Genomic DNA, 23,768 nt, shown 5'->3' with positions numbered 1-23,768 from the left:
AATATAAGGAGAAAAGGCAAAATATAACTTAGTTTTATTTTGTGTAAATCACATAGACGACTACTGTAGGGTCTGTTCCTGGTGAATGCACAGTGTGTGTGCCCACTGTTTATCTGTTTATCTGTGTGAAACCTGTGTGTTTTTGCCTCTTTGTTTCCTGCTGTTTCACAGACACAGCTAGAAGCTATGGCCCCCATACTGCTTTTATTATCTCAGTCTTCTCATCCCCCCCCGTCCCATCCTCTCTCTTTCTTTTCTCTTACTTTCTCTCTGCTTCATGCTGTTTTGTGCTCTACTCTAATTTCCACTGACTGAAATCGGAGAGAACAGAAGCAGATAAAACCTAAGCCCGAGAAAGCAGGGGAGAGAGGTAGGAGATGACGGAGGGATGCTGATGGAGGGTGCCTTTGAGAGGGCTGGAAAGGCCAACAGATATCAGGGAGTCACACTGAGGGAAAAGATGATATGAATCCTGCTGTGTTGTTTTCTTTTTTCCTCGTTCACTCCCACTCTTGTTTTCTCTTCATAGGTTGTCATTCTTTTGCAGGAAAAGGAAAGTCAGCTTAAGTGAAAGACAGTTTTTGTCTTGATTGTGCAGGTCAAGATAAAGGAGAACAAAGCAAAAATGTACATTCATAAATGGAACAAGCGCAAGATTTGTTTTTACCCAAACTGCCTTGTGTGTGATGCCATGCACCAAAGATTTTCTTTCTTGTCAAACCGAATGATGGAAATACAGATAGTATGGTAGAGAAGCAAATAAAAACAAAGCAGACTAGAGTAGACGATGGCAACGGTAAAGGTTTCATTAAAGGAGCAATGTAAAGATCTAGAATTTATTACAACACAAAATTAATAGTAGCAGTTTATAAGTACTGTAGCTCTGTATTCAAATAAGCCATTTTGAACACTTAAAAGTTGTTAGAAGTTTGACTGATTGTTCATGAGGTATCACAAGAGACTTTTGGCAAGACAGAGCTTTCTTGATAAGAAGGAAATACACAGATGAAATTAACGGCTCGACCTCATTTTGTGCTCCTTGTCTGTCATATTGTTTACTAGAAAGGATTAATGAGACACAATAACTAATGGTATTTATTGTCATGTATCTTCAATGCAATCCTCAATAATAGTGTTTTTTTTATTTTTTATTATTAAAATCTGTTAAAAAGTGACCGTGTGCAGCACTAAACAAAGATATTTCCATGTGATGGATTGCACCAGAGTTACCTTAAATCTAATTTTCATTAAAAGTCCCCTAGCAGGTCACATTAAAAAAAAACAACAGAACTACAGCATTCAATTTGGCTTTGCGACTGCAAGTCTTCATTCCACTGAGTTGTACCTTTCACAGAGAACACTGTTGTAGTGCCCAAAAGCAGTACAACAAAAAGGTCTAGTGCAATCTCTTACAGAAGATCTTCTTGATAATTCAACAGAGCACTCTGAGTGAACATTAACAAAGTCAGATAGTGGAGAAGGACCCAAGCCATTAAAGATTTCATACACAAGAATTTCAAATTCTCAAAGCAGAGAAGATGATGTTTACCCAGTTTTTAATGTGTATTTTTTTTATCCAGAATTGTTTATTTTTGTCATTATTTGCTGTTTATGGACTTTGGAAAATAATTTTTATGTCATTCTGTTGATCAAACTATATTGCGATCCTTTCCCTGGCAGTTTTTCACTTTTCAGTTGCTAGCTCAGGTGCTTTTGCATGTGTATATACAACAGTGTCATCCTTTCCAAACATTTGCTAGTCTACCCGATGAAATTGTGGAAGATCATTAATCATAGACTAAACTGCAGGGGGCCTAACACTGATGCTTGAGTAATTCCTATTGAACACCACAGTTAGTAGGCGGCACATCAGTTACTTCAATTTTCAATTCTTCAGTTTTAAGAAACAGAAGGACATCCATGCCAGACAACAGACAAATGTCTTTTTGAGGGAAGGTCTCTCTTATTTCAGAACCACATTTCCCAACTACAACAGCATGGCTCCATAATAAGAGTCTAGGTGCTGCATTGACTTTCCTGCATCCCTGTCAATAACTAAAAATATTTGGCATATTATAAAGTGAACAATATGACAGAATTGCCCTCAAGCAGCTGAAATCTTGTATCAAGTAAGAATTGTACAACAAATCAGCTTTCAAAACTAAATTGGTCTCCTGTTTCCTGAGGCTTTAAAATAAAATATGCCATGGTTACATTTTTATTAGTACCATTTCATTGCCTTGTTATTCAGATTTATCTTTTGATATTCAAGGCTTCCAAGTGTCTGGCCATTCAGGAAATAGTAATTATTGTTTTTCTTTTTCATAACACTATATGAGGAAACAATGCAGGTGGCAGAGAAGTAGGAATGCCACATGGATCACTAAGTGCAAAGGCATCAATAAATAGTAATGACAATGAAGTAATAAAACATGGGGAAGACACATTGGTGGAGTTCCAGAGAAGGCATGACCTTGAATGTGAGGTTTTACACTTTTTTAAACATTTCTAATAAAACTGGACACTCCTAAAGAATGTTATGAGGATCTTGTTTTCTGTATAAAGAATGGAGCAATCTGAGCCTCATGACAGCTTAATAAATTACTTTTACTCACATGGAGCCTCATCTGGAGGGTGGTTAAGCCAGGTGAAGGTCACAGGCAAGGTTAGGGGGGAGTGAGGGGGTCAGCAAGATGACCTAATGGTTACTGAGGTCAGCTTTAGAGGGAATAGTCTTGATTCTCTAAGTGGCTCCACTGCCTGTGTCAGTATCTTGGACAAACATTGCTAAGTTAACCTACTACAAGTGAACCCCTACCCCCAGTCCCCCACAGCACCTCAGCAGGAAAAGGAGCATTTAATAAAGTCCTTAACATCACATGGGAGCTATCTGTTTTCTACCAGGTTGGAAATTCAATACAGTAGTAGTATTAGCAGTTACAGATTTGGTGATACATGCGGACCATATATCCATCTGAATGAGTGTGTCGTAAGGTGAGAACCAGCATAATTTGTCTTGATTGCATATCTTATTGTGAAGGGCATTTCCAGTGTTTGCTTAAGCAATGTGCGTACGACCTCAGTATATCTCCATTTGCCTTGAAGTGTGCTAATGACATATTGTGTACCAGGTTACTTACTTTGTCTCCATTAGCCAAAGTGTGAATGGTTATTAGTCTGCCAGCACTGACCTGTGACTCCACACATGCACGCACACATACTCCCACACAAACATTATCGGCACTCGCAGTATTGGCTTGGGTGATTTGTGACCTCTTCCCCTCCTTTGCTGCCATCTCACTCACATTGATTTCTTCTCGTCTTTTCCAACAACTCTCCCTCTTTCTTTCCCCCCTAAGGTTTCTCTTCTCCTAGTTTCTCCTCATCTCCTCTTCGTCCTCTTTCTGGCCTCTCTCCCATTCTTCTCTACCTGAACTTCTTTAGTTTGCTCACCTTATTCCCCTTCCTCCCATTTCATATTTCTTGTGTTTTCTATCAGTCTCTGTCCCTGCCTTATGTGGAGATTTGACTTATTAACAACCATAAAGATTCCATTAGCTTCTGTGGCAGTGACTTGAAGTTTTAAAATCCATCTGCACAGTTTATGCTTATTTTAATATTTGTGTTCCCATTTTCCTTTAGACTTTTCCTCTTATGTCTTGGAATGTCCTGGTTCACTGCCTCTCCAGATTTACTGGGGGACACAGATGTGGACCCTGAATGACATTAACATGTATACATGCACACACAGACACACAATATAGAGATATTTAAACATGGACTAGGAGGGATTGTGCTGATCATCAGTGTCCACACATACAAATACATGCACATGCACACACCAAGAGTGTGGTCTATGCATTGAGTGTTCAATTGGTCACAGACAGGTGCCTCATCAATGTCCTGGATGATTTCCCCCCCAGGCAAAGGAATTGGGCAATGTTTGCTCTTTCCCTTTCTCAGAGTGCCTTTCCTCTTGTTGTCATCTCACTTTTTAGTTTACTTTTCCCATTTCTGTTACAATCTTGGTTTGTGTTTTTTTTAATGATGACAACCATTACCTGAACATTTCATCAACTATGGTGTTCGAATTGTAATCTGGTTTACATAATAACTTAAATACTGAGCATTTTGTTTGGCAAGCTACAGATGGTTGCCTCATTCAGTGTTTTGAATGTGGTGGCAGAGGGTAATTTCTTTAAAATGGGACTCAAAAATCTACTAAACTATTATTTATTTCATTAATTAATATGAATAATATAATTAATGATATTATGAAAACATGCAGTGATCTCCCATCACTATGTAGAAGCATGTTTATGTTTTAGGCTTGACTTGTTTTGGGTATTTCCTTTTAATTAGTCACAGTAGATATTCATAATAACATCTGTTAGGCTTTAAGCAGGATGTCATTATTTGTGTATGAACAAATATTATTTATGATTTTACACTTTGTATAGAATCAAAAAGTATAACACATACGCAGTGTTGGTAGTGAACTTTGTTTTGGCATTGATCTCTGCAGGTTTTCAAAGTGGTGGCTATGGTAAGTTAACAGCAGTCAGTCTAGAAGGTTTGTGGTGAAGCTACAAAACCTGAATTAATCCCTGCAGAGGTCCCTGGATATTGTGCTTTCACTTTCAGCTCCTTCACGTGGCAGGGTCACAGAGCAGGGTCTTTTACAAACATCCCTAGAGCTGGTTGTAGTTCAGTGAGCTGCTCGCAAACACTTCACTAGAGCAGATGTTTGTGAAAACAGAGACTAAACTTATGCCACTTCATGTATTTTACTCAAAACAATAGTGTAATGATAATTCAGTGGTTCTGAAATGACTTCAACCTCACAGATTATTAGTAATTGTTGCAGGGCTGCTCATGTTTTCAGCTGTCTCGTCTGACCTCGTGTCTCCGTCTCTCTGTGGCACTGATGGAATATTAATGGCTGGTGTTAACTTTTTCTGTACTCTCTGTTTCTCTTCCCTGAAGACCTATCTGTTTGACCTGTTACTGACCACATTTAAACATCACAAGTGCTGTTTGCCCCCGTTTCCTTATAGCTTTCTTCTTCCCAAACATTTAGTGTCAAAACCCCCAGTCTCTGTTTTCCTTTCTTTCTGTATGTATTTCTATCATTTTTTTTCCATTTATTTAAAGAAATCAACACTTTACACTTTTGTCTCTGCTGTTACTGATTTTGTTTTCTTTATATTTTTGTTAAAGCACAGTAGGGGAAAGAGGGACATGAAGGAGTATCAAATTACAGAAAATGGAGTGAGTGTCTTTAGGGACAAGGGGAATTGACATTTTCCCTTCTAACCAGATTTGGTGGCAGGGTTATTGGAAAAGGGGGGCATTGAATTGTGGGGGTGGGCACAGTAGATCTGTAGATGTGCTCTTCTATTTATCTTATGCATGTAGAACAACATTTCAGCTATATAGCCTACATTGCGATGATATGCAGTTACATGGAATAACTACTAGCACTCCAACCGTTTCCTGATATTCAAATGGGCTTTTCCTGCGTATGTATTTTGATGTGAAGCGCACATAGTGTATGTAGAAAGAGAGGACATATTAATGGAAGCACAAAGTGAGCTCTTCATGTTTCAATGCTTAACTGTGTTTGAAGCTACAGTGCGTTACTCTGTTGGCACTATGGAGATTTTACTCTTGTTGTAACTCTGCAGAAATAAGAGAATAATATTAAAGGTCTGAATCAAACATTCCCCAATCAGTTTATAGTTTTAAACAGACTAAGAAATTAATTCTAAGTGTGCAAAGGTGACAGAGTGCTTCATGTTATATGTTAAGTCAAATGATGGTGTGATTGACACAATGTTGTTTATGTATTATGAAGAGAGCAGGGCACAAGGCAGTTACACTCGATTATCCACCATGTTTCGACCTTTGGGTAATACAGTTGCAATAATGATAAAGTAGTCCTACAGAATAAGGGGGTGGGGGCTTTGTTGGCATCCAGAGTGGGCCTGCTACCTAAATGCCTGCTCATAACATTGGGTCTGTATCTAACTAATAACATGAACATTAAATGGCTGGTATCAAAATTAATTTCCATAATGTCCCACTGAAAATAACAAAAGACGAGTATGTTTGTAAAAATGTTTCCTAATTAAAAACAAATTCTGTTAATTATAATAAACCCATAATTGCGTTGATGCTTAGTACAATAAATATTTGAGTCAGCATTTGTCTGCTTTGTATAAATCAATTTTTAAAAACATGCTTTTGTGCTTTTCCTTGCTACTTTTATTTAAAAAGCTGTTTATCATCAGTTTTTCCTCCACATTTGATAACATAAAGAAACTCTCGTCTGTATTCTTCCCTCTTGCACATCACTTTAATTTAAGCTCTGAAAAATACAGATACAGAATTTTCTTGAGGAGATTATTGAGATTCAGAATGTGGCGACTCTGCTAGCATTAAGGTTTATCATCAGATTATATATATTTTATTTCAAATTCTAACCTTTCTGTTGTAAATATTTAAGACAAATTTTCTAGTTTAAATTTGCTGCAAAAAGTTAACTGATCTGTGCGGTAACGATTGCAACCTTCTCATCACATTAGTGCAGCAGTGTAAACTGCAATGCAGCATGTGTGTATATATACGCTGCACAATCTGTCATCTGTATTTTCTTCTCTGTTTACTTACAGATTTTATTTTTCAGATAAAGTCCAAACCTGAAAAAGCACATTCACCCACCATTGTACTTCTTTCTCCTAAGCCCACAAGTAAACTTTGTTACAACAATTGACGCTCCAGGACTAAAAGAAATGTTTCGGGGTTGTGCGCAGTTTTGTGATTGATAGAAATGTTCGTGACAGTATCCACTTGTCTTCATACTTGTCTTCCATTTTTCATCTTCTACTTCCCTCCCCTGCACCTCCCCCAGCTGACAGGAGTGGTTTTGTTGATGTGTAGTACTGTCATACTATAGAGACCCACAATTCAATCCTGATCATCTTACAGCAGAATCATGCGAATGCTCTGAGAACCATATCTGAACACAAAAAAAGACACTGGGGGACCTTCTACGCCTCAGGTAATTCAGTTGCTTTCTTGCTTTGTGAGCTTTGCCTTAGCAAACAACAGATAGTTTTGCTGGCTTCAGCGGCACAGTTCCAGATCCAGTGACACCTGTCTTTAACTTCTTCATGTGTATTAATACCTTTTGTCTTGTTTGACACACTTTTTAGAATCAGCATGACATTGATGCAAAACAAGGGAATGTGTTTCCATGCAGGATATAAATGATATCTGTGATCTGTTCCAGTTTTGTGGTGTGAAAATGTTGGTATATTGGTTTTTCTTTTATGGGTTTTCAAATATACTTTGAATCCCCAGCTGACACGTCTGTCACCAAATTACACTACTTTCATCTAAACAGTGAAACTCTTAAAATGTTGTGAACACAACAGGGGGAAAAAAGTAGAAATATTTAAGTTGGATATCTCCCACTAAGAGTTTCATCTTATCTGAGTGCCCCAGAATTTCAAAAGAATGTTTCTGTGTGTGTTGTTTTGTGCTCAAAGTATTTCAGTTTGGGATTAAGTTAAACAGTTTTGAATGGATTTGTTCAGGGAATAATTTCCCATCTCCACAATAACACTTCCTCTTTCTGAAGAAAATCAAGTAACTCATAGCTGCTCAGATTTCTAATACTTAGACTTAAGTAATTGCTTAAGTGCATGTTGATTTATTTATAAACTCTTCTTTACCTTTCCATTTTGACCATCTGTCCACAAACCGCTGGTGTCACATTGGTGTATATTTCTAGCTTCAGCCTCACTGAGAAATTGCACTCATTTCATCATCATAGCCATTGATTTTAACCACGGTGAAACCAGCTCATCTTTCACACATGCTTTGTGTTTCACTGTGTAGGTCCTGTTTTGGTTTTGTTTTTTGCTTTTTTTATTTTCTCACATCCCTGTAACCCTCTATGCTCAGTTTTGTCCTTGTAACAAATATATTTCTGTTTCCTTACACGCAATACCTTGCAACACACATCCTGGTTCACCCCTTAGTCACTCACGGCCATCTCTAACTTTTGTATTTGATTCAGGTATTGGCCTGTTGCTGTCCTGGAGCTTTCTCTTTGAAGTGGAATATTATGTTGGATTCATTCACCTTGACAAGGGTTCAGTCACCTTTACAAAATGTGAATCGGCTCACATTTAAAAATATTTCTAAAGAAAGTAAACAGTGTAATAGTCCTACATACATGGTACAGTACATGTATGAACTGTAAATGTCTGTAGCTGTAGTTTATGAGAATAACTGTGACTGATCATTACTCAGCATCATCGCTCAACACTGAAAAACTTGAAAGTAACTTGTAAATAAAATATTTTATTTAGTAGTAATGTCAGTGTGGTAATTCTACCTTTACTAGGCTATATTTTTGTTGTTATATGTTATTATATTTTTGCGTATTTGTACTTAAGTAAAAGTTTTGAGTACATCTCTTGTTAAACTTATGTGGCACAGATTTCTTGAGGCCTCTGCTTGGAGAAGACACCCTCTTACTTTACACAACAGATATCAACTGCAGTTTTTCTGAGTCAGAACACCTCGGGTGCTGCCACTGTCCCACATGCTTCAGCGTTTTTCTCTATGCAATAAATAACACAGAGCAGCTGAGAGCTCAGACTAATATCAGTTTTCTACATTGGGCTTTTATTTATTTTGAATTACTTTCAGATTTCTTATTTTCTTATTTTTCATACTTTATGTATGATTAGAATAGTGTATCTGTGATCGTGAGTATTATCTATATTTTCTTAAATTCTGGGCTTTGCTGCACACAGTACACATCGCTGTTTAATCCACTGCAGAATATACAGTAAGCTATTTGCCAATACTTTATGCTTCACTGATGTAATAATATTTTACTGCTAATAGTTTTTGATCTTCCACTTCCTTTAATAGGTCATGCATGCATTGAAGCAGAAGCTTTAAACGTGCATGTTTTCAAATTATTTGTCTTTAGCAGCAGATTGCCCCCTACCTTTAACTGCATCCCCACATCCACTGGCCCTATTCATGTGCCATCACATATGCTTTCTTTGCATTTGTTTGAGTCCATTTGCCATAACTAGCTGTCTGGCTCATTTGAACCATTCACTTTAATTGCCTCACTTTCCTCATTACTTCAGCAGTAGCATGCTCACTGGTCCCCACCTCTTTCCTATGTCTTTTGCCCTTGATGTCCTCATGCTGGGCTCTTTGTACGTTGAAAGTTCCTGCCTACCAGTCGTCTCAGCCTTAGTCCTGGTTGCTTGCTGGTTATAATTGCCTCTTTAGCTTCCATTTTCTTAGCCTCTGCCTCTCTTGCTGTGTCCCTTGCTCTTTCATTTTGAGCTCTAAAGCCGTAACAATCTCCCATGTTTGATAGTTTGCTCAAGCTTTGGTATCCACACCAGTTTTTATGCGGTCTGTGCTCTTTGCCCTACTACCCCCCCCCCCCCCCCCCCTACTGGCTATTATTGCTTGTTGTGCCACCAGTGCTTTCCAAAAGCTTTTCACTTTCTGACTTACTTTACTCCTTGCACTCGTTGCCGTTAGTGCTATTTGAATTGCAATATTGGCTATCCCTTCTACTTTTAATCTCTTGCATCTACATGTCCCGTCTCATCTGTCTTTATTTTTTTCTAACTAAAAAGCTGTCTCTTTATCTTCAAGCTAGCTTCTACCAAAGTTTTTGTTGCTTTTCTTGCTCTTTGCTCCACAGGTTTGCTTATGAATTCTCTAGCCGGCCATTAATGGCCTTTTAGTCCCCACAATCCTACTCACTCCATTTCACCTTTTGCCATCGTCTCTGTCCCCTTTGCCTGTAAGCTACCATGGTTACTATAACTGTCTCTCAGTTTGTCTAGTGGCAGGATCTTACTGAAAGTCTTCATAAGTAATAGGCCCAAGTCAGATTTGTGGAGTCCCATGGAGATGGTTTCTAGAGTCTTTGTTACTCTGCTGAACCTGAAATAAACTGCCAAGATATTTTCTTATAGCATTTGTCCATCTACTCCCCAGTTCCCTCGTACTTTTACCTAAAACCATTTTATCGCTTCTTCTTTTTGCTTTCTGTTTCTCGTGTCTTTGCCCTCTCCCACCTCCTTCTGTCAACCTCTCTTCTTCTCACTGTGCATCTGTCATGTTGCTCTCCATTACTTTTAGCAGTCTACCATTTCTCTCATTTTCCTCTCCACTTTCTTTCTAGTCTCTGAACTTAACCATTCTTTTCATTCAACACTGCCTCTTTGCTCTCACCTCCTACTTATTTTTTCTTCATTATTCCTCTTTGTCATGTATTTTCACAATTTACTTTTTTTTTTCTACTTGTGTTGTACTTGCTCCTTTTCCCATACCAACTCTATTTTTAACTCATTTTCTCATTCAGCTTTTCATTTTCTATTCTCTTTTGCATTCCACCCCTACCAGTGCTCCCTTGCAGACCTCAGTAAGGTGCATCTAAAAACCTCAGACTTACCCTTCATACGAACACTATTCAAATAAAATGTATAAAATTGTATGGAGCCAGGGTTTAAAGCCAGGGTTGTGAATTTAAACTTTGGCATTGAAAATAAAAAAAAGGGGGGTGACAACTTTGCATGAACTGATGACATTTCTTTCATGTGAATGGCACAAAATCGTTGTATTGTAAACAAAACACTGCAATTTCTGCTGCCTAATTTTTGCATCATGTTGTGCCTCCTGCATGCTGTACCCAGGCACCACACCTTGCCTCATTCAAATGAGAAATACCAGTAGGTGAGAACACATCTGACATGAATAATCTCCTGTTGCATGCTAAGTATGTGAAGTGGCAGCTCCGTACAATGTCTGAACCCGATTCTCCATAGATTGTCTAGAGTTAATATGAATAAATGATCTTCTGACAGTGCTTTTGCTACTTCAAGGAAACCTAAAATCAATTAGCTCTGTTACACAACATGTCATTTAGTGTGTAGAAGGCAGAGGCTCTGGAAATAGCTGTGTGGTGCTGTGTTTGGGAGGTGAAGTGCCATAGCACAACAGGTACATTTACAAAAGCAACCAGTAATTGATCATATTTTAAGTCTGTTTTCTTGCAAACCTCAAAAATCTGATAAAACTCTCATTTTTGTCAAAACTGCTGAAGTTAAGAATTCACTAGCAGTTAGGTTAGTAAGTCACAAATAATATTGGTATATGTTCCAGTGGGTCTCTTCCAAGGCATCATAATGTCATTAGGTCAATCCAGCTTCTATGTGTAAAAACATCATCAGGTAAAAATGGATTGCAGCATGAGGCCTTTAAGTAAAGTCAGAGAGGTCACTGCTGTAATTGTGACATCATGCCCAGAGTTGTGCACCACTGTCAAAACGTTAACCCGAAGTTGAAACTGAAATCCAATGACATAAAAACTCATCATAAAGAAAAGTTACCAAAAGGAAATTGAAAAAAGTATTTAAAAAGTATGAGAAAAGGCTTTTTTTTTTCCCTGTTTTATTTTTCACTGTAGCTTTTTCCATAACATTTTTCTTTAGTGCCAGTGCAGCTCTGTATCAATAAAGTTGTTTCAATACTAGTGTTCTTTACTTTTTGAGTAAAATACATAATAGCAATGCAAAGAAAGGGTGTACATAGATTATAGAGCAACCTGTATTATACTGTATAATTACCACCTGCCTCTATTTGCTAGCTGAGATATTCACTGTGCACCAATTGACGTTTTATCTTATGCTGACATAAAAGAAATATCACAAGCAGAAATTTTAATAGACTTTAGCTTTTACTTTCACTTGAGTACCAGTGACTCACAAAAAAATGAATTTGTGACTCACTTATAAGCTTTTTTTTCTTTTCTTTTTTCTTATTCAAATTTCCACTATTACTGTAAAAAATGCAACAGTGCCTTCTTTTCTCCTGCAGGTCTGGTGGTAAGAGAAGCCAGTATAGAAATAACACGTCAACAAGTTGAGGAGCTGTTTGGGCCCGAAGATTACTGGTGTCAGTGTGTGGCCTGGAGCTCAGCTGGAACCACCAAAAGTCGCAAGGCACATGTCCGGATTGCATGTGAGTAGAACATGTGACACTTTTTAACATGTGCAAGCAAAAAGCATAATACTACTGTATGAGTGATTTTTTTTTTTTTATTCACAAACAAGTGTTAAAATGGACAGAAAACATCATAAATACATATGCAATCATATTTGGTGTTATTTTTAAGCAGAGGCTTGGCCATTTTGCTCAGGTTTATCATCAGTAGTTTCCTCCTGTGGTCTGGTGAAGATTTTAATAAGACATCTGGGAGTCTGACTGTAAGGTCACCAAGCGAACACAGGCTGGAATAAACCCAGCCACAGTCAATACCACTCTAGCAGATACTGTTACCATGTACTAACACTGCATACACTGTGATCACATGGGAAAATCATTTTAGGATAGTTAAACATCAGCAGCAGTTCAAGGGAAAGAATTATGCTGTCAATGATGGTCACTTGACAGCTCAGCAGCAAGTGTGTAGCATGGGAGTTGAAATAAAGTTGATAAAAAATCACCAAAAATCCAGTTTGTTCTTTCAACGTAAGCCTCATAAACCAGAATAGATCATTCCTTCAAAGCTCCATTCACTGCCTTGAGAATTGAACTCACAGCAGTAGTTTTCCAAGCATCATTGCTCTGGTCAATTCTGCCATAAGAGACAGCTGGGGCTTGTCTGAGTGCTAAGGTTATGGAAAGGTCAAGCAGAAAAGAAAAGCTAAAAACAAAATCGAGCCCACCTCCCTGGTTTACCTGGCACATACTGACAAGTGTAGCTCTGCTTGAGTGAACTCTCAAAAGAACAACTGGGGGCTTTGATAGAATCCGTTCAGCAGACACACACAGCAAACTGCATGCATCCTCATATGCAGTACTTTAACAGACTGTATCACTCTAACAGACACACACCCTGGAAACCTTATTTTCCCAGGTTGGTCTTATTCATGGTACAGAAGGAAATCCATCAAGTTGACCCTTGTTTTTTGCTTGAGGTTATTTTATTCGGCCATAAATATGTCTTGCATTTTGACTTTTGCAGGGCAAGGTTGTGTCATTTGTTTTATTTTCTCACTGACTTACACGCAAGCATTTTTGAAGGAAAAACATTTTGGTCAGGCATGATAAAACAAGACTGAACTGCTGTGAAACACAACAGAGTGGATCGTTTTTAACAGCCACCAAAAACAACCAATAGAACTTCCTTAAAGTTACTTTACAGAACTTTAGGAACTTCTGATGTTTTTGAGCTTATCCTTAACCAAATCGCTGTGTCTGCGCACTTCAAATCCTGAGTTTGTGAGAAACTGCCCAAGATGTTGGCTCCATTGTAAGGAGTGGCATTTATCATTTTGTTGCCTGCTGCCAAAAGGAGTTTAAATTCAAAAGACACCTGCCTCCCTACATAGCAACGCTATTTCAACTGCTCATTAGGTTGTATGAGAAGTTTGGTACAAATGAATTGGATGGGTGTTGGAGGACAGGTTGGATAAAACAAAGATCAAATTATTAAAAACAAGCACATTTACAACACCAAACATCACTTATCTAGCTTGAGAGCTTTGAAGACTGTTAGAATTTAGAACAGAGCGTCACTACTTTCTGCATTGCTTCGGTATTTGCGGATGTTTTTCTGTCTGTCAGCAGAGACTTAGTGACACACTTAGAAATTTCCTTCTAAGTTCCACTAAAAACATCCTCGAATGGAATGGGCCGTCCTTGGGGTGCAATGAAGGCTGGGTAATGTGCTGTTTTTGGCTTACGTTCGAGCTGATAGATGCTGAGAGATAGATGCAGGCAAGTGTACATATGCAGACTCTCAGAGGCGAACATGTGAGCAGCCTAGAAATGCACACAGCCTAGAAATGCACACAGTTGTTTAGTGACGCACCATGTCAACATATAAAGGTATGTCTGAGTGTATAGATGCATGTTTGCATAAGAGAGAGGTCATGATCAACTTTCCTGTTTTATCTAGGGTTTGTAAAATTTGTTCTACTGCTTTTTTATTTTTGAGTCTGCCTCAACCTGATGCTTTTATAACACTAACTATTTCTATAAGGCTCAGCCATACTATCTTTTTCAAACTCTGTATAATCTACAGTATTTCAGACACGCAAGACCTCTGCTAGAGGTTAGGTATGGTGATGGAGGATGCCTCTAAGAAGGCTTGAAAGGCCCATACATACAGTATTAGGGAGGTGAAATATAATAGAAATCCTGCTTCTCTTTAGTCTCTTTTCTTTCTACTTTGTTTTTTTATTAAATTTTTTTTTTGGCAATGTTTTTCCTCTGACTTTGTCTGTCACTCTGCCCTTCACATTCTCTCTTTCGGTTATAACAGTGATTTTTCCCTTAACCAGATCTGATTACACTCTACGCCCCCCCCTTGCGATAACCTTTTACTTCAAATCGACCCAACCTCCTGACCTACCCCGCTTTCGGCTCCTATTTGGATCTACTGCTGTGATTAAAATGCTTCCTGGCGGCTTGAGCTTGCTGAGCAAAGTGTCTTTTCTGCTGCACCTTGCAATAGCAATTCAGCATTTCTCTCCTGCATTCCCATCTCTTCTTCCTACTCATTTTCTTATTTACCTTCCTCAGTGCCTCCTCCTACTTTAGTTTCTTTCCTCACTTTGCTCACCGTGTGCTTATTGTTTCACTCTGTCACTCATGCTCCTTTTTTGGCTCTGGCTTTCGCGTTCTCCAGCATCTTCAGGCTGTTTTAATAACTGGGGAATTAACACTTGGAGGCAGTAACTAAATATGCAGTTTGTAGCTGGATAATGGCAACCAGTGTCCTGGCTATAAAAGTGTCAAACACACAATCAGAGATATTAAACCTCTGAGTGATGTGTTGGTCTTTTGGAGCAGGGCACTTTAGCTGAGTTATGGGTGCAGGCAGCTTAATTCAAGTTTATAAAGTAGTTGAGACAAACACAGACACACATTTACACACTCACTTAGTCATGCACAGAACTGGATCTACATCCAAAGGCGTAAAGGACACTAACACACACACTCAAACACAAACATTTTGGATGATGGCAATTTGTTCTGCCACCTTCCACTGAGACGTGTGTGCATAGCAATTGGGAGAGTCCAAACGCTCAGGGGCACCGCAACCCAGGCAACTACTTTTGTGGAAAATGTCTTAGTGAATTTCATCTGTTTTGTTTATGATGCAAATGTCTCAGCTGCGTACAGTTTTTCCTTCAATCACAAATGAATTACACCAAGGAAAAAACACATCAACAGTGATTTGTTGTGTTTCATTTTAACCACTGATTTAAAACAAAGTTTTCTACAATCATTTAGACCTTAGCCCAAAGCTGAACATAAAAGCCAGTTACCATCACTGCCATCAGTTACCGAACGTTGCTGATACGAATCTGGCTCAGGAACCCAGAAAACAGGTTGCCCAATGAATCAGACATTAGATTTTAGGTTTGGCAATAAATAGCATGGTTACAGTTGCAGTTTTATTAATGAATATGCAAATCTTGTATGGTCTTAATCAAACAGTCCAGTGTCTCACACTTTTAAATACTAAAAGCTTCAGTGTGTTTTTCTGTGGATGACATCATTCAGAGAGTCTTGCTTTCTGGCTTTGAGACAGACGTCATTATGGTTAAAAACGCTAAATAAATATTTGTATACTGAGTAGAAGCCATAATGTGTGTGTGCATGTGTGTGTGTGCGTGCGCGCCAATGTGGTTTTGATGTCTCACCATTGCTGTAAGCCACAGAGCTTTTTCCCACATGTCAAGGATTGCACTCCTTAAGTGTTGGTCGTGGTAAACCACACTTTTGATTTAATGTCACAAAACTTAAGTCACTTTCCAAAATGTGAGTAGAGAAACATCTGCATCAGCCCATATTACTGAACATACGTTTTGTTCAACTGTTAAATCAAGAACCAACTATGGTATAAAGGGATGTCTTTGTGACCCTTGGAGCTGACTAGGTGTCTCAGAGAAGCTGTTGTTTTTACGGAAAGTTTGCAGTAATTCAGTCTAGTGCCAAACCATGCTGTTTTTTTTTCTTGCCTATTAGATGTAATAGACAGGCCATTGCAGGGATGGGTTCTAATAGGCAATTCTGTTTTGCATCCAGATCCAAGTCGCTAAATTATAAATTTTTTGGAGCTCTGTGGCCAAACACATCACTATTCAGGGTTTCATTGACATTCCCTCTAGCGAACCTCTCTGTGCTACAGACAGCAAAAAAGAAAATACTGATGACATGAACATGTCGGCCATCGTTAAGTTGACAAACATGGCAGACTGGCTTAAAAGTTATACGTCTACAGAGGGCCTGCAAATTACAGTAAGTGGTTCTGGGAACAAAAGGAACATAAGGTTCTTAGAACATAAGGAAGAAGCCTATGTCATGCTGTATTCTGTGACTTGCAGCAGCAAGCAATTTTGAGTTTAGCCACTTTTATATGCCATCTGAAAATCTGATGTATTATCTGGTATTCACAGAATAATATTAAAGTAGAATGAAAATAATTTTCAGATTTTTAGAATGAAAATAATCTTGCATTGTTTTGGTATCTGCAGCACCACCTCCACTGTGGAGCAACATAAAATTAATGAGCACAGAGAAAAAAAACATTCATATCTTATATCATGCTAAAGAACCCCAACCCGAATTTTGTGTCCCTAAAGCTAAAACCTGGAAAGACTCTTGTGCCCCACAGTGATCACAGTAATTGTGCTTTGTGAGCCAGTAGATTTGTTTACTTGTTCAAAACTTGACTTTGGACGAAAAGACCTTGTCTGATGTCTAGAGCTTATCACAGGTTTTGAAGTGTTGAAATGACAGGGTGGAGAGTTCAGTGAAAGAACTGGTCTGAGTGGAAAGAGACTCTCTAAAGTCACTTAGAGAAAATGACTCCCTATATAGCCACTCTGAAAAATGGCTGTGACATTTAAGGTCACACTCAACCTTCATTTCTTCCATTTTTGATATTTTTGAGAATGTTTGGCATTTGACGATGCCTGTATGAGCGCAAATTTGAAGAACCAACCGACCACGTGCTCTGCTACAGCACTAACCATAAATGCTCCTTGCTATTAGGATATGCACCATCATGTAAAGAGTTATCAAGGTAGATATTATCTAGAGCACATAAGAAAGTTTCAAATAATAATAATTCAGACTGTATGATGACTTTTTTTTTATCAAGAGACACAAGCAGAAAATTTTACCTCATTATTATACAGTATGTAGCTGGCAAAGCCGTTTCATAGTGTAAAACTTTAGTTGTTATTATTTAATAAAAATATGCTTTAATTAGAAACCCATTTACATTTGTATGTTGTTTATCACTTACTGTACATCATTTAGCTCTTATTCTAACCAGAGGTCTGATAGGTTCTATCGCATGCTATTGTGCAGGAAATTGGATGTCCAAATTATCCTCTCTGAGACTAAAGCAGAGTACTTTCCTTGCTATTTTCTTCCCAAGCATCTCACATTGCTGTTTATTGCTTGAGCAGCTCCACTAGGGGAAACCGTTATGATTTGGCATGGGTAGCATGCAAGGCAGAGACACCCATTTTGGATAATTGCTCTGAAATGTGCTCATGTAGATGTGCCTGAGGCAACAAACCTAACCACAAATATAATAACAGTTTCAACTGAGCAGTGGAAGAAGTTTTAGAGGGAGAGCAAAGGAATCGCAGAGGAACGCAGACAATGAAGCGCAGAGAGAAGGGGGAAGAAGGGTTTATGCAACAAGAGGTCTTTTTTTTTTTTTAAATCTATGCTTACACGGCTTCATTGTATATATGCAGGGGTTGAAGCACTCTAGAGGTTGCCCTCTGTACTTTTCAACCCTGCTGTAATTCTAAAAAACTGTTTAGTGAATGTATCTTTTGTTATATTTATGAAGCTGGATAACATTATCTGCAGTTTAAGAGTGAAGAGAGGTCAGTGAATTGATAAGACACAGCTGTCCCTTCTCTCCTGTGCACATATTTCCCTTGGGCACGCATCTGCACACATGCACAAAAACACACAGCTTCCACTGATGTTAAATCATGGTCCCTGTGGTGTCATTGTCAACACAATGTCACATTCCCTCTTTTTCTCTATAACACACATGCTGCCATGGTTCTGTTGCTACTGAGCTGGCAAAATTTAGTCTGTCATAGCCCCCCAACTTAGGGTGAATGTGTGTTGTGTGTTCATCCCCGGAGCAGTTTGCTTTAATCTCCTTTAATTTCATTCTCAATCTTTATGGAAATCAACTCTCACAGCCAACTCCTCATTGCACCATCTCCCTTACTAATTAAGACCAGGAAATTGTTCCTGAAATTGGCTGGCATGAGAGAAGTGTGTCTCATCCCTCAATCACTTCCTCATTCTCTTCTTGTGTCAGCTGTTTGTGGGTATGTGTGAGAGTCTGCTTTACTGTCCTAACATGAGTATCTTACCATTTGTGTTGTGATTGTCCTTTGTGGGTGTGTGTGTGTGTGTGTGGGTGTGTGTGTGTGTGTGTTTGTTTGTTTGTTTGTTTGTCTGCAACTCTTGTGTGTATTTTCTTTCCTGTGACAGTATCTCTCTGTCTCTGTCATTCTCTCTTTGTCTCTCAATATCTGTCCGTGTACGTGTGTCTCTGTGCGTTGTGTGCTGGGTAGCCATGTGGTGGATTTAGGGCTAAAGCTTTGGGTGATTACTCCCATAATGAACCATCATGCTCTGTTCAGGCTGTCAGCCCCCACAGGGATTGACTGTATTATAAAGTTATCATTCAGCGTGAGCAATACTCGATGTCCTCACATAACTTTTAACCAATATAGCTCTAAACATGAAATCTGATATACTTAGATTTATATTGCATGAAATTAAACCTTATCATTTAGGCGGGAAGTTGTTGTAGAGAATTTTGGAAATCTTAAAAGCTTTTTCAGTGCGCACAATCATCCTAAATGCTTTGTTCACATACTGTATGGATTTAAATGTGACAGGCTGTCATTCTTCTCATGCTGGGTTTTAACTTCCATACAGTGTAGCTTTAAACTTTATATCATGAGCAGTGTTATCATTGATTCTCCTAAAAAATAAACATGCTTTTTACAAAAAAGTTAGATTTTATGAGGCAACAACAACAATAATAATCATGATAACATTAATAATGATAACAATAAAATGTAAGTAACAAGGGCACAACTTTTAGATATTAAACAATAACTTTTCTGTGTAATGTCATCAGATAAATAAAGCTTCAGGCTATTTACTGTAGTTTTAGTTTATGCTGCCTATTCAAATGCAGTATTAGTTTTCTGGAATTTAGGTTTGTAGCATAAGAGTGGGATGTTGACAGATACTTTGCATTTTTGGAGATAGAAGGTTGACTCCCGAGAGCCGTACACATAAAATAAGATTTAGACAGAAGACAAAGCAGGTGGCTTTGGTATTAAGGAAGAGAAAGGTGGTCGCATGTGCTGCCAGCTTTCAACTCTTCCACCTTCTATGTCTGTTAGCCACTGTAAGGTGACTGTCCTGATGAAATACCCAGAGACTGAGTCGACAGCTTTAGCATTATAGTGTGTGTATGTCTGTATCTGTGTGTGTCTACAAATGTTGTATCTGACGGATAAGGTGATTAAGAGTACACCTGGGGACCAGGAGTGTAAAAAGACCCAAGGATAACACATAGACACACTGTGCCCTCCTATATTCTGTATGGTTTTAAAAAGTAAAGGGCATACGATAGACAGTTTGTCTTCCATAGATGCAGCCATCCTTCAAAAACTAACAAAGTGACTCCAAACTCTACAAAGTGAAAAAGTTCTTTACGAAGCCCAAATGCATTAAAATACTGCTAAAAATTTCTGCTAGATCAACAAACATCTAGGTAACACTTTGAACTAATTGTCTTATATCTACCGTACAGTAGCCAGTGTAGTTTATCATCTTCAGGTTCTAATATTAGTTTTAATTTAATAATATCCAGTTTCCAAGTTATAGTTCTTGTTCTCTTAAAGACACAACACATACTGTACTATACATGTGTGCCTGTACACTCGAGAAGACATTAATATGCACACAGAAATCAACACCCTAGTTTTTTTTCCCACCACGATAGATGGTGAAAAAAAACTGTTGTGTATTTTGACCAGTTGCTGTAATACTGAGAACTCAGTACTCTCAGTACTTTAACAGTTTTTAATTTAATCTGACCGACACTACTCAAAAAATCTGATACAGAGTTTGAATGGATTCAAAAGGGAGGTTTTTTTTTTTTTTTTTAGGAGGATTTATTTGTTCTAAAAGTTGGGAGAAATCACATCTTACCCTCCTGAGGTTCCTTCACAAGATTAGATAAAAAAAGTAGTGTACCTTTCTCTTTCTCCCCTCCATATGTTCTTTTTAGAAATCCATCATACCATCTGATTAGCTCTATAAATAATTTTTCCTGCTAAGACCTGTAACACAGCCACCCCTCTCAAGTTTTTTTTCCTGTGGTAAGCTAATTATTTTCACATATGTTAAGCTCAGCTGCCAATTTGGGGTTCATGCATATAGCGCACTTTAAGGCAGCTTAGTGGAAAGGTGAACGGAAAGCAGTGAATTATGAATTCCGGTCTGTCCAGTACATAAAGTCAAGTAGAATTAGAGAAGGAGGAGGCGAACATTTTGGTGTCAGATTCAGTAATCCTCTATGTCACTGAGGAGGACTAGCAGGAAGCTTATAGACACTTCAAGTAACCACACACGACGTCTCAGGATAAACAGCTGAAGAGTCTGAAGTTTCTCTGTGAAGAAAAACAAAGATGCTGTGAAAAATATACAGTAATCATTCTAATGATCTGTTAAACTAAACTGTCCTTCCATTCCATTCCTTCTCTCTATGGGGCGGCAGTGACTAAGTTGGTAAAGTGGCCGCCCACAGATCATAGGGTCGTAGATTTGCGGTCTTCTCTTCCAGACCACATGTCGAAGTATCCCAGGGCAAGACACTGAACCTTCAAAAGTCCATCCCCATCCCCAGCCTTGGAGTGCCGGTCCCAAACCCGGTAGAAATTGGGGAGGGTTGCGTCAGGAAGGGCATCAGGCATAAAAACTGTGCCAAATCATGCGGACAAACGATTCGCTGTGGTGACCCTGAACTCACAGGATAAGCCGAAAGGACAAAAAAATGATTTACACCTTCTCTCTATCCCCTTTTCTTTTGTGCTCCCATCATCCCTTGTTCTTATTTAAATGCCTGGCTAATTGTCTTTAAGTCTGCTACTGTGAGCATTTTTCCTTTAAAATGAAAACAGCTGAGCTTTCTCTGAAACGTTAGCGGTGAAAGAAATGGCAGTGCATTCCGTGCTGCTTTGTAATGCTGTCATTTATCACAGCATGTGGGCCATTAGTTTGATTCATCTATTGTCTTTGGCCTGCTTGAGATCTCCAGACTCTGGCAAGTCTATATAGCACAAAAGCCAGGTTAAATATTGTGCATAGTGATTTAGGGGCGAGTGTGCAACAAAGCAGCCAGTGTTTAGTGTGTGAAGCTGTTGAACAACTTGATATCATGAAGCGCTGTGTATGTGTGTGTGTCTACGTGAAAAAATATTGTGAGGAAAATTAGTAAAATGCAGCCAGTGGTAACTTTATGTGTTTTTTTGTGTGCACCTCCACTTTGGTATTTTTGGTGACACTAGGGCTATACAGCTAAGTATTTTCCTTGTTGTGAACATCTCTAAAATGACAGGGGAATGTGGAGAAGACAACTAAAATTTCAGCCACCAACTCCGTAATTACTGTGTCATTGTTGCAGTGGAAGTAAAGCAAAGAGCCTGGTTTAAAGTGACATGGTGCCATCTCTAAAATGGTCTCTCTAACCACTGGATCACAGGATGTTTTTCCAAAATCACCACTTACAAACCTCAGTTTTCCACTGAGACATTTCCTCCTTTGGTGTAATCAATGGTGTTGGTGTTGTGTGTCAGGTTTCCTCGATTCTGAGAACTTAAAGTCAGAACGAGCACGATCATTTTCACTTTAACAACATCATCAAAATTTGTCAAGAACTGCCTTTGCTAAGGATGTCAAATGTGTTTCACGTATGAACTGTCTTTTACTGTAGCAGTCATAAAGTTGTCTCTCTTTGTGTCTCTGCTTAGACCTGAAGAAGTCGTTTGAACAGGAACCCCTGGGAAAGGAAGTATCTCTGGAGCAGGAAGTGCTGTTACAGTGTCGCCCTCCGGAGGGCATACCAGCTGCTGAGGTACTGCAATTTTGCCTTTAACCTCGACCTGAAGTAACTACAAAGTAAGATGTGCGAATAAGAGAGAGGGCTGCTAGAGCTGAACGAGGGAGTGAGTGAAAAGACACGATGACAGAATGAATACACCGGATGTAAAAGAATGTAAAAATAGAAATCGTCAAGTGGAAATAACTTGAAAGTGCAATAGAAAAGTCAGTTATTACAGATGTGACATTTTTTGCAATTGCCTGGCACCGTGAATGACAGACAGCAGAACAGACTGAGTTGATGGCTGCATGCACTCTTTCACAGTCAGTGCTTGAAGTTTGGACCTGAATGAAAATGTGGTCTGTCCCTTTTGAATGTAGTTAAATAACCTTTTTTACTAGTGTTATACCTAAAGAAAAAACACATAAGACTTGGTATTTCAAAACTAAAATAAGCATTAACAGTCATTCAGACAGAGATTGTTTTAAATGCTGAAGCAATAACTATGTAGTTAGGACAAATATTAATTGGACCTAATCACGGTAGAAAACATATGTTATGTTATGTTAAAAATTATGGTACTTTCATATAAGCAAGGACAGTGATATTAAATCAAATTAAAACCTAAAATAAAATATTTTCAGATTTGTCCCCATCATGTTTTTAAAAGCAGAAGGTGCATTTTCACCTTGCACAACAACACTTCTGTTTTATTGTCGCAGGGAAAATCAGGAGAACGAGTCTTGTTTTGACTGACAGTTGTGTGAAAGCTCTGTTGCATTGAGGTAACACTGATCCAAAGAGGCACATTTTAAACTTAGACGTAAGTGTCCCCAGAGAGCCAATTTGAGTTGCAGCACAAGTTACATAAAGAAATCTGTGTAACTGCAGTGGATAAGCCTATATGCTCCTGTGTTATTTTAAATTATTAGTGCTCACTAACCTACTGTAGTTTTGCTGAAAATAGGGTAATTACTGAAAGTGGATTGCCTGCTTTCCTTGAAAAGGACAATATCCTGCCGTTTTTTCTCTTCATTAGTTCATATTGCCGATGCTAGTGATATAATTATAACCCATGCATGTGAACAAGTGTTCATTTCAAGTGCAGCATATACTGTTAATAGGAATAAAACTTTAGTACTCTGAATACATACACTGAAACTTTGTCGACACTACACCCGTCCATGTAGTATAAGATGTAAGTACATTGTCAGCACGTTGACATGTTATTCCCTCATCCATCGTATCACACAGTAAACATCCACTTTAGTGGGCTGTAAGTACACCAAAGAACATCATTTACAATTCAGATTGTTCTCTACTTTGCTGGTTTCATCTGGCTGCGTTCCCACCTGAATGGATAAAAAGACATAATTTCATTTAGTTGGTCACTCGGGAAGAGCAGCACAGCACTTGGAGAGGGCTGCACTACTGGATAAGGAGTCTTTGAATCAGATTTCGCTCCTCAGGGTTTGATAGTCATTTTCAATTGCACCTAAGTACACAGCTCCCCTGAGAGAGAGAG

The 23,768-nt window shown here is 38.5% G+C and overlaps 1 protein-coding gene across 5 annotated transcripts in view; it reads left to right on the top strand.

Annotated features, from left to right (window-relative positions):
- unc5ca (unc-5 netrin receptor Ca) overlaps positions 1-23,768 on the top strand; it is a 178,752-nt gene that overhangs the window by 93,920 nt on the left and 61,064 nt on the right. For all 5 annotated transcript variants that reach the window (XR_010915524.1, XM_067520779.1, XM_067520777.1 and 2 more), the window contains exons 3-4: positions 11,935-12,078; positions 22,173-22,276. Coding sequence is in view for 4 of the 5 variants with exons in the window: in XM_067520779.1 (XP_067376880.1) it covers positions 11,935-12,078; positions 22,173-22,276 (248 nt within the window). In the remaining variant the exon portion in view is untranslated. The remainder of the gene's footprint in view (positions 1-11,934; positions 12,079-22,172; positions 22,277-23,768) is intronic.

Source organism: Channa argus, chromosome 11 (assembly GCF_033026475.1).
Source record: "Channa argus isolate prfri chromosome 11, Channa argus male v1.0, whole genome shotgun sequence".
NCBI lineage: Eukaryota > Metazoa > Chordata > Actinopteri > Anabantiformes > Channidae > Channa > Channa argus.
The sequence above is the reverse complement of the archived record's forward strand: the minus strand, read 5'-3'. Positions and strand labels throughout refer to the sequence as shown.